Source organism: Periplaneta americana, chromosome 16 (assembly GCF_040183065.1).
Source record: "Periplaneta americana isolate PAMFEO1 chromosome 16, P.americana_PAMFEO1_priV1, whole genome shotgun sequence".
In the NCBI taxonomy this organism is placed as follows: domain Eukaryota; kingdom Metazoa; phylum Arthropoda; class Insecta; order Blattodea; family Blattidae; genus Periplaneta; species Periplaneta americana.
The window spans coordinates 97,041,424-97,054,170 of record NC_091132.1 but is presented as its reverse complement, the minus strand read 5'-3'; the positions used below and the strand labels follow the sequence as shown (position 1 = coordinate 97,054,170).

Below are 12,747 nucleotides of genomic sequence, written 5' to 3'. Positions count from 1 at the left end.
AGGCGTATGAAAACCCACGTGCAACTGTTCCATCTCATCACCAGGTGTGGTTCTCCCTCAACATGTGGGCCGGTATCATTGGTAATCGATTAGTTGGACCCCATGTACTTGTAAACAGACTTACGGGACAGGCGTACACAAACTTCCTGGAAAACACCATACCTCATGTTTTAGAAGACACTCCACATTCACTTCTTGCATGATGGTGCTCCTGCACACTTCAGCAGTCGTACGGCTCACCGGTACTTGGATTGAAGGTTTCCTGATCGATGGATAGGTAGAGGTGGCCCAATTGCTTGGGCTCCACGCTCACCTGGTCTGAACCGTCTCAATTTCTACTTGTGGGGCCATTTAAAATCATTGGTTTATTCGTCTCCGGTGCCTGATTTGGAATCCCTTCGGAATCGAATTGTGGCATGTTCTGAGGACATACGCAATACTCCTGGAGTTTGGGATCGTGTTCGCAGGTCAATGAGACATCGATGTGAGGTCTGTATTCAAGCAGGAGGTGGACATTTTGAACATCTTCTGTAATGCCAACGACCTGCGGAAAGAAAAACGTTCTGGTGAATTTCAATGTTGTGAAGGCCATAACTGGGAAATGAAGCATTTCTGGACACATGTTGTAATGAACTATTTTGATTGTCTACATGTGGGAAATACATACCTGAAATTATGCCCCGTATTTTTGAAACACCCTGTATAAACATTGAAGATTTACGTAGTGTATTAATACATTAAATACTCAAAAACAACTCAAAATGTCAAATTTTTTGTCGTGTTCCTATATGTAAAAACCAGGAAAAACCTTTTGTCTTCATTCAGGTCCCGAAATATTCTGAATATATGCTTTAAACCTTAAAAATTTAACTAATTAAATTTCGCCTCGAAAGTTATCTATTAAACAAAGTAACTACTTCAAGTAAGGAATTGCTGGCTACAGTTTGATTTTGGAAGAGGGAAAAGAAAATTAATAAAAACATGCAACCTCGACAGCAAGCTATGTTAGCTTACAAGTTAGATTATATTCAGTACTTCTAGGAGTTTCCGAAGTTTACACTAGCATTTTACGCCTGCAGTGAACTCTCGATTAACTGGGATATTTATTATCCAGGACGATCCATAGTGAAATCTATTTCATGAATAATTTTTAATGTGCTGTAGCCTAATTAATTAAAACCATGTTTTTACTTCAAATTTTCAAAATCATCCTATATAGTATTCAAAACTGCATGTTCTTAACCTACAAAACACAGGAATAATAGTGATACTACTGCAGTCATATTATATCATCTTATCAAACATTGCATTTGATCTTTCTGCAACTAGAGGAAAAAAATACCAGGAATTCTATCTCTATAGTCCCTTCCCTGTAAAAAAAAAAAATACATAGTTTTCTGCATATCCTGTTTTTAGCATACGGTACTTACAATACTAATGATTAAAGAGGTAATATTCACCTTCGACAAAGTTCCTATATATATATATATATATATATATATATATATTTTTTTTATTCGTGCACCTCATTCTCAAAGATCTCGTTTAGGTTCATGAATATTCAATTTACTCGTTTCTATATTCTGCACACTGCAGATTTCCTCATCCATCTCTTATGGGGAATCACTCAGTATTATGCAAGTTTACGCTATTATTTATTGTAAATTAAATTATGAGATAAGAAAATACTGAATTATATTAAATTATACTAGGTTATACAAAATAATTATAAATATAATTTTGACATGCACAGAAAACCAACAAGTGGGAGAATGTAAGCAACTGTAGCATATGACATAATATAGTCCTACAACATGTTGTGCTGCATGGAACACTCCTGCCATCTAACGGTAAAACTTCACATAAGATATCCCTATTGACGTGTTTTTTGTTTAAATTGAATTCAATTTAAATAGTTAATTATTTAGACTGGGAAGTTTTGAAATGAAAGCCCTATATAGTAATTACATAAGGATTCTGACTCCAGTTACAACAAAGTACATGTGTATTTCAGTTTTGAACGTAGCAGTCCTTGCACAGGATTGGCATGTTTTGAGGAAGACATTGCTACAGTAGGAGAGGATGGACGGCTGGTTTTGCTCACAGCTAGACAGAAAAGACCAGTTAGAAGAATTGGTAAGTTCAAATTTCTACTGTTATTAATTTGTTAGCAATGAGTTTAAGAGGACAGTGGAGGAGCCCTTCCTGTATCTGTTCTATACAGTCGAGTGGGACTACTGTGAAGAGGCAGACAGCTGGTTTGGTCATGCAACTTAGTACCAATTGAACAAAAAAATGATATGTTCTACATTTTTACGAATATTTCGGGTGATTGAGAGTATGCCACAACATTTCAATCGAACATTCAAAATTTATTTCACAGTACTCTTAATTTTCACTGATGTGAAGTGTACAATAATAGTAACGATAACAATATACAACACTTTATAGAAATGATAAAATCATAAGAAAGGAAATGAGTTATCAAGAACTTCAAAATTTACTTCACATACTCTAAATTTCCAATAGTGTAATATATTCAATAGTAGTAGTAATAATCAGGGCCATATTTATGCATGAACCAACATGGGTCATGGCCCAAGATGGCAACTGTTGGGGAGCGGCAAATTTGTAGCATACTCGAACTGTGGAGATTTGAAAAATTTTATACACTCGTACATGACACAAGCATTTTACATTAATTTTTATATATCGTAGTTATAGGTAGATAATTAATTAATTAATACGTAACAAAGTAGCCTACTGTTGTCTCATAACATTGGTCAACAGTGATTTTGTTAAATGTACAATTTCTGCTGTTTCTTGTGTAATTTCATCTGCTGATTCCAAAAATGAAGTCAGAATCTTTCTACCACCCACTATTTTTTTTGTAATTTTAGAAAAATTGTTTTATTCTTATTATTAATATGCTAATGGAAAGAATGTGTTTCAAATATATAATTTTATTGCTTAACAATTGACCCATAACTTTAGATCATTGTTGCCTGTGAAGTCACAATTCATAAAAATAAATTTTATTCCTCATAAGACTGTGAGAGTTGGTATTAATTTTCAGTTGAGTTGGAACTTACATTCAACCTGTGTTTTCTTTGTCCTAATTTTTAGCATATCAAAAGTATCTTATAAAGTGAAACATACCTCGAAATATTGTGTAAATCACATAAACAATTTTTGTTGCGTTTGTGGTTAGTTAACTCTGAAAGCAAACAGGCGAATTTTACTACTCTAGTTAAAAGAGCTTACAAGTGTTACTTTGATTGCAAGATAGATGAGAACAGAAACTGGACCCCTGAAATCTGTTGTGCTCCACGTAATTCTATTAACTGGTTGGCTAAAAAGATCCCATCACAAGCCTTTTCCAGTTCCAATGATATGCCGGGAACTTAAGGATAATTCAACAGACTGTTACTTTCTAAGAACCACAGATCAGATGATTACAGAGAACTTGTCAGCGAGCTGAATAAGAACTATAATGTGATGTGGTGTAATATATCTCTCAAAATAACTTCTTGGATTCCCATCTATTTTTCTTCCCTCAAAACCTTCGGGTAGTGAACAACAAACATGGGGAGCGTTTTCATCAGGATTTTTCTGAAATGGAAAGGTGCTACCAGGAAAAATGGAGCCCAAATATTCTGTCAGACTACTGCTGGACACTCAAAAGAGATGTTTTCCAAGCCAAGTATAGCCTAAAATCTATTTCACACACATTTTAGATCAAGTATAGCCTAAAAATCTATTTCACATACATTTGAGATAAATAAATATGATTTTAGGTAAAATGTAACAAGGTATCAATACTAGAAAAATTTGAATTACATTTCATATTATTACTCAAAAACCCTGCATGAGAGTTCTATATAGTTTGGATATAGTATTCCCTATTGTGTGGGAAATAGATTTGCTTAGTGACTGCTCCTGTAATATCTGCTATCTCATAAGTGATCAGCGTGTATATATGCTGGTACTATTTATAAATGGCCTTTTTTTTTTCTTATAAGCATTTAGTTTAATGTAATTTGGAAGTAGTGTATAAGTTGGAACTATCAAATGATAAGATAGCGGATGTGTTTATATTTATTTTCTTGACTACAGCAATATTATTTATGAATATGAACTATAAAATTGTCCAAACTTTCCCAACATTAACTATTATTACTGCATAGTATATAAATAGGAAAACCAAAGCATGTAGTATTACGCTGTGTAATGGGACATGTTGTATGATGAAATAAAACAAAAAACGCGCGCGCGCGCGCACACACACACACACACACACACACACACACACACTCTCTCTCTCTCTCTCTCTCTCTCTCCCTCCCTCCCTCTCCCTCTCACTCTCCCCCTCCCATCCCCTCCCCCCCTCTTTTTTTTATATATATTTGAACATTTGCAATTACATACGACCTGGTTAGATAGGTAAATAGATTAGATAGATAGACAGACAGACAGATTGACTGACTGACTTAGACAGATAGATTTATTAATGCTGAAGTCATTACAAATAATGCATAGCAACGTCAGTAAAAAAATAAAAACATTGAAATTTAATATTACTGAATTCATCAAGACTACACAAAGGGCTTAAAATCAAATATGTCTTGAGCTTGCGTTTAAAGGCCTTGATGGGTAATTCCCTTACATGAATAGGTAAACTATTAAAACGTTCAACTGATACTGTTTGAAAACTATTTTGAGTAATGTTGAAATTGTTTTTATTAAGATAAATATTTGAACACTTTCGTGTTGAATAATTATGTAAATTAGAACCAAAAATGTATTTAGACAAATTATTCTTAATATAAATAAGGCAACTCAAGGCATATAAGGACGTCAATGTTAAAACACCAAGCTTGGAAAATAATGATCTACAATGGGTACGAGAAGCAACTCTACAGATAATCCTCATAGCTCTCTTCTGCAAAATAAAAAGTTTTTAGACGAATTACGATTACTCCAAAGCAGAATACCATAACTAAGATGGCTGTGTATATAAGCATAATAAACTGAAATAAGTGAATTATGATCTATGCTATAACTGAGAATTCTTAATATAATCCTTTACTTATTTTGTATGCAATAAAGTCAATGTGAGATTGCCACTCCAAGTTTGATTGTAGGTAAATACCTAAAAATCTATTTGAATTACCAGGAACAAAATTCCTTTGATTGAGACTGAATTTGATATTAATAGTCTTATTATTATTGAGACGTAACTTATTAGCACTACATCATTCAATAACTTGAGATGAAATGTTCCCAATTTTAGTACAACAAAGATCTTCACTATGACATGAAATATTAAGTGCTGGATCATCAGCAAAAAGATATCGAGTTAAGCAGCTGTCCATTATTCTATCAGGAAGATCATTAATATATATATATTATGAAAAGCACTAGTCCCAAAATGGAGTCCTGAGGGACACCATACTTAATTAATTTAGACTCAGAAATATTATTGTTGATGTAAACAGATTGATACCTATCAGTTAAATATGAAAACAAGCAGTCAATACTAGAGTTATTGAAACCATACAAATCAATCTTTCTTATGAGAATATCATGTGAAACAGTATCAAAAGCTTTAGTTAGATCAAAAAATCTTCTAGTAACTTTATCACCTCTTTCCAGACCTTGTAAAGAGCGCTTAACAAAATCTAAAACAGCCTCCACAGTACTACGACCCTTTCTAAAGCCATACTGAAATGTTGAAATATTTTATTACCTTCAAAATAAGTACCGGTAGTAATTTGTTTAACAAAATTTCAAAAACCTTAGATAGAATAGGCACTATACTAATAGGTCGATAATTTGTATATTCAGACTTACTACCTTTCTTACGAACTCGAATAACTTTAACAATTTTAAAAGCATTAGGAAAAATACCTCTATCAATACAGTGATTAAAAATATCTGCTAAAGGCTCACAAATGTAAACGGCTGCATAAAATTAAAACCATGAACATCTGTACATGTATGACCGTTGAGTTTCATAATAACTTGATAGACATTTTCAACACTAATATGATTAAAAATAAAACGTGTGATTGGTTTAGTTAAAACATTTAAAAAGTCCATAGGATTTGTACTACAGGTTATATTCTTAACAAGATCACCAACATTATCAATAAAAAATAAATTAAGTTTGTCAACATCCAAATGTACTTTTGAGGCATTATGATTAACCTTATTATTTAATAATTCAGAAATAGTTGACCAGATCATTTTAGGTTTATTAATAGAAGCATTTATTTTGCTAGAATAATAATTCATTTTAGCAAATTTAATGGCTTTTTTATACATTTTCAGAAGACTAATATATTTATCTTTAAATTCACTCATACCATGACGAGTATGTAAATTGTAATAAGTGCACTTATCTTTAAGTTTGTGAAGCTCCTCATTATACCATCCATTAATATTTCTCTTTAAAGGACAGTATGATAAGCTACATAAGGAAATGCTTTACCAATAATATCTAAAATAAGTGATAAGAAATAATTGACCATATCATTAGGACAGTTAAAACTATACAAAGGCAACCAATTAATTGCACTTAAAAGATAAAAAAAATAAGTAATGGTTGATTTACACAACTTGCAATGATCTTCCTTATGGAAGAATATCGTATGTTATTAATTTTAGTTACAAGAGAACAACAAATGTGCCACGAAAACAAACAGCTAAAAAAATGCCATTTGTTAAATAACACAATAATGGAAGCAAATTTTCTTCTTTGTTGTATTGTTACATTTTAAATAACTTATCAATTAGCAGAAATTATTTTAATTAATTTTTTAACTATTTTAGATGTACCGGTAACTGATTTTAACCTTGACATTGTTTGTATTCTAAGCCTGTAAAGTGTTCGTACATCGTAACATTCATACCTAAATGATCTGAAGGTGGCAAAACATTTGTCGAAAACGTTAATCTTTTGTAACATTGTCATACACATTATGCTAATTTAATGAATAAATTTCATTTAGCATTTGGTACGCTATTATAGATGGCAAACGCAAATAAATAATTTTTATATTTCAACTTATCGGAACTATATAATATGCCTGTAGTTTCAGTTTTTACTTTTGAAAATTGCTCCCCATGCTTCCCAAAAATATTTGAGGGGTTTATTTTGTGTGAAAATCCTTAATTTTGTTTCAAATAATCAGGGGAAAAAAGAATTTAAAAAAATTGGATAAAAATTGCAAATTTTTCTCTTGTAGATAAATACCATAAACACAAGTTCATGGCAGTAGACGTTTGTGTTTGTGTAATGGAAGCAACATTGTTTTCATTCCCTACAACGGAGAGGCATAAATGCCATATTAAATCTTTTGCATGTTATTTATAATCTTGTGATATTTTAGTCTTAGCTGGACATGGCAGAGGCTGAAAGATTAGTCTTAATTGTCGAAGATTGTTTTTTGAGAAAGGATTTTATGTGCATCTACTTGAAAATAAGTATTTAGATAAACATTATACAAAATATGTGTTTTATGTGAAATAAATTTAAAATTATATGCTCAGGTGACCATATCCGATACTTAAAACTCAATTACGAGTTTCTATTGTAGTGCAAATGAAATATTTATTTAACTAAGATTCTGTGTCCCAATGACATCGTCTTATGATTTATTAATTTTGTTTTCATTATTAGAGAAGGCAGACAGTTGTTCCTTACATTGTGTATGCTTCCTGAAACACAATGAAGTGTTGACTGGAAACCTACGAGGTCAGATGAAAGTATGGGATCTCAAGAATCCAGCGGATAAACCAGCTACAACCTTCATGTTATCTGGAGAACAGGTATGACTAGTGACAAATTTAACTTTTTTGCATCTCCTTAAAAGAAAAAAAAACTGACCTGGAGTAAATTCTACCAAATTATCTCCAATAAGTATAGTATAGAATATAAGTAAAGTTTTAAATGACAAAAAAATGAAAGTATTGTGACCTTGAAAATTTAGATGGTGGGGGGCCAAGACTTACCAATCATATTATATGTTAATGTTTCACTTTAATAACAGCGAACTCATCTGTCACATCTTGGTAAATAATACATCTGTCATTCAAAAGATCAGCTTCAGAAGTGAAGAATGCACAATTTGTTCAATCTCTAATTTGACATGGTAGAGTGAGACAAGATTTTAGCCTTATAAAAACCAAAAGCAAGCATTCGGCTGAACAGTTTGTACATGCAGTTCACAAAAATATTCTGAGAGCAATGCCAGCATTGTAAACACAGACATAAGTGTTCTTTTCAATAGTAATTTAATCATTTTGACAGGTACATCAATGATTCTGGTGGCCTTTATAAGTCTTGAAAATTGTAGGCTGCATATTTGCTTGGGAAGAAATGTTCCAGATCGCTTTCATATGATGCCTGCAGTTTTACTGTGCATTCAGAAATAACGTCTAGAGAACTTTACAGAAATTGATGAAAAACCTTGTTATTGTGTCTGTCTGGATTAAGGGTGTGAGGGTGGAAAGAGGGGAAAGCAAGCTCATGGACAATAGGGAATACTGGTGATATCTTATAAGCCAAGAAAACTCAAACAAAATATGCTAATAAATATGAAGGCAGCTGTATTTATTACAGCACAATACGACACTGACACAGAGAAAGAGAAAATGTTGTGAATTCAGGAATCATAATATAAACATATTAGATTATAAACAAACCACAAATGGTAGCATGCTGCAAAATTTCGAAATAAATTGGAAGGAAAAAAACCCAGAAAGTACTCTATTTCACGAACTTTTTTCGTAAATTTTGTTCTATTTGCAAAGTTTTTGCAATAAATCCCAAATTCTCTGTTTGTTGCAAGTTAAAAAACATTTGGACAAGGTCAAATATTGTTTATCTGGAGGCAACGAACCATATTATATATAGATAGACACACACATAGGGTGAACCGTAATTAATGTCATTAACTTCAAGGGATTATTTTTTAGATATTTCAAATAAAGTTTTAATACAGTTTTGCTCTTTTTTGCTTCCTTTACGAGATAAAAATTGTTTTATGTGAAACATTTTATAGCGTGTTATAGGAAAGCCATTGATTGAATTCCGAATATGCTCAGTCAATTTAAGTGTATTATAATAATAATAAATCATTGAAAGAATTATAGTTTTGTCCTTGTGCAGAAATTTGATCTGAACATATATAACATTTTAAAATTCCTTTGCAGAACAAAACTGTACATTTGTACAAATCAAATTTCTGCACATTTAAAGGCACTGCGTTCTTAAATTGGCTGAGCATATTGGTAATTAAATCAATGGTATTTTCAAAACACGCAATGAAATTTTTCTTATAAAATAATTTTTATCTCTAAAAGGAAGCAAAAACAAGCAAAATTGTATTAAACGTTTTTGTCATAAATAGCTCACAGAATAACCTTATATATACACATATATATATATATATATATATATATATATATATATATATATATATATATATAGAGAGAGAGAGAGAGAGACACACACACACACACACACACACACACACAGTAGTACCCTGATTATCCATCACCCTATTAACCGATTGATGGATTATCTGACTATCTTTCTTTCTTTTCTTTTTTTTTTTTTTTTTTTTTTTTTTTTTTTTGCTGCAGAAAGAAACATGTGTTATTACAAGCCTTTACCCTAACACAGTATTGCTGCCAGTAGGAAGAGTTACTTGTGGGTGTTTTTTCGAACGTGTAAAGTAGTCACTAGTTGCTTTCAAAGAAATGACACCAAGAACTTCTGCAAAATTTGTAGCAAACCTATGCACCATTCAGTCCTTGTTCTACTGTTCCCGTGGCCGTACTGTGTAACTTCTATGCAAACTGTCTTCCATGAGTGTCAAAAGAAAACATGTTTTCTAAGTATCGACAAAAGTGCAAATAATTGAGCAGTTTGGGAAAAGGAAAACCGTAACTCATCAGAATACAGGATTGGCGTTACAACTGAGCACGATTTAATAAAAAGGACAAAGTGTATAAAGCATGTAAATCCACAACACGAGACCTGTACTATTTCTATCTTTCCGCAATAGCCATCACAAGGCATTGGCCTTAAAATTCATCGTTAACAACCAGACTTAAATTAGTGAACTTCTGATTAACTATCTAGCATGTTAAACACAACATCACAGAGGAAATTTCGAAACTGTAGGGTATGCACTTAATTTATGAAAACATTTTATGGTATGGATTATCCGATTTTTCGATTAACTGTTCAGTTCACTCCCTTTAATACTACGGATAATAGAGGTTCTACTGTGATATATATATATATATATATATAAGTGTGTGCGGAAAGCAACGGGAAGCTACCATATTTACCTTTCCCAAGAAAAACTGCAAACACGGCATGATGAGTCTTTCCACAGTAAACATGAACATTACGACGAAGTGAATAGAAGTGATTAGAAGCATTTGAAATGTGGATATGAGGAAGGATGGATCGTGTGAAATGGACAGACAGAATAAGAAACAAAGCTTTGTTGGAAAGAGTGGATGAAGAAAGAATGATGCTGAAACTGATCAGGAAGAGGAAAAAAAATTGGCTGGGTCACTGGTTGAAAAGTAACTGCCTTCTGAAGGATGCACTGGAAGGAATGGTGAATGGGAGAAGAGTTTGGGGCAGAAGAAGATATCAGATGATAGACGACATTAAGATATATGGATCATATGAGGAGACAAAGAGCAAGGCAAAAAATAGGAAAGACTGGAGAATGCTGGGTTTGCATGAAAGACCTGCCCTTGGGCAGAACACTGTGAATGAAATGAATATAAAAGTGAATATGAGTATGTATGTATATATTTGTTTGTATATATGTATGGACATTAAGCCTGGCGACCCCCTTGGTGCTGTTTGACAGGAGTAGGCTACATGCTGGCACCGTGTTTCTCCATTCTTCATCATCATCATCACCACCACTACCACCACCACCACCACCACCACCACCACCACCACCACCACCACCACCACCACCACCACCACCACCACCCATTTTCTACACTACACTTACACATATACTCACCCTAGTACACGACATAACTCTCCACAGATACACATCATGCAAAGCGTAGCTTGCCAAAGTGGTGTGCAACTTGAAAATGGGTCACAATCCTTCCATCTATCCACAATATGCGGAATCCGAATTACGCAAGTGAAGTGGGTAGGCATTAGACACACACACTTATTCTCTGTAAATCTACACGCTTTAGCTGTGTTTACTTCAGTTAACCCTGGCAGGCATTTTGGTTAAGAAGGACATCAATAAAATTCATGTAAGTGGTGCTATGTAAAAATTCATCTTTAGGGACGAGGAAAACTTAGTAAAGACAGACAATTCGTTTTGGTTTTCTATAGTTTTGCCGAGATCTCTGAATGTCTAGAAGCAAAAAGGAAAACCTGGGCAATGCCAGGTACTTTGAGCTAGTATATATTTCTGAAGCCATTACACCAGTTACTTAGTAAATAGTGTTGTTACAAGCAGTTTCTAAATTTTATTCACCACATTTATTGTAAATTTTCACCCTAACTAATTTCTAGTAAATGTAAATAACTATAACCCTAATGTACTTTGTAAAATAGGGTTCTCTACTATACTAGATATTCAGTAATATAATAATAATAATAATAATAATAATAATAATAATAATAATAATAATAATAATAATAATAATAATAACCTACTGTGTGTGGTTGTGTATGTGTGTGTGTGTGTGTCTATATATAAATTTGTGGCTGCAAATTATTCCAATCTCTACATATTACGAGGGTTGTTTGAAAAGTTCATAGACATAGAAATTAAACTAGGACTATTGGAATTAACTTCTCATGAAGCGCACTACAGGTATTGAAACATTTTCGGCCACTCAACAATTGAAGTGCTGAGCTCAAGAATGGGACTTGTCAACAATTTTACGGTATCTGAGTTAAGAGTTGTGCGGCATATACAAGTGCACTCTGCATTATTTAAAGTAGAACTGATACTTGTTGGATCTTTTAAACATAGAACATTTTCTGCATTATGTTTGAAAAGGGGACTTGTCTACTCTCTTCGTACACAAAGCTGTTTGCTGCTTGGCAGAAACTTTGCTGTGCGAGCTCTTTCATTAAAGTTAGTGTTCTAAAAGTGTCCTCAAAGTATGTTTTCTGATTTTGCTAAACATTTTGATTCCTTTTTCACAGAATCAATTATATTGAAAGGGAATAAATAGGCAGTGACATCATATAAAATATTTTATTTCTCAGCAGCTTCACAATGTGTGACAGTATTTCCTCATTTCAGTGGTCTACTTACATACGATTTCTCACTTGTAAAACCTGGTAGGCACCCTACTATGTCAAATGTGCCCTCAGCCTACTTTGATTTAGTACTGGGGTAATTCCATGGTAACGGATGGGTCAATCATACAAGTTGTTCAGTGTAATATAAATATTTATTTCGTACGGAAATTATTTAATATACAAAATAAAAGTTAGAATGCCTACATCAGGTAATAACCTTATATTATTTCTGTGAAAACGCATATTATAAAGTATTTGACAACAGTTAGAACTGTTTAAAGAAAAGTAACAGACGGGACATAAAAATGACACAGTATATACAACGAACACAGATTCCATACAATCTCTGTCCTGCAATGAAATACAAAAATACCACAATATTACCAAGTATTGCGAGTATACACAGCTATTCATGGGTGCATTCA

The 12,747-nt window shown here is 32.9% G+C and overlaps 1 protein-coding gene across 2 annotated transcripts in view; it reads left to right on the top strand.

The window, feature by feature from the left end:
- Nucleotides 1–12,747, top strand: part of Nup43 (Nucleoporin 43kD) — a 78,761-nt gene that overhangs the window by 39,219 nt on the left and 26,795 nt on the right. For both annotated transcript variants that reach the window (XM_069812560.1, XM_069812561.1), the window contains 2 exons: nucleotides 2,015–2,136; nucleotides 7,685–7,833. In XM_069812560.1, coding sequence (XP_069668661.1) covers nucleotides 2,015–2,136; nucleotides 7,685–7,833 — 271 coding nt within the window. The remainder of the gene's footprint in view (nucleotides 1–2,014; nucleotides 2,137–7,684; nucleotides 7,834–12,747) is intronic.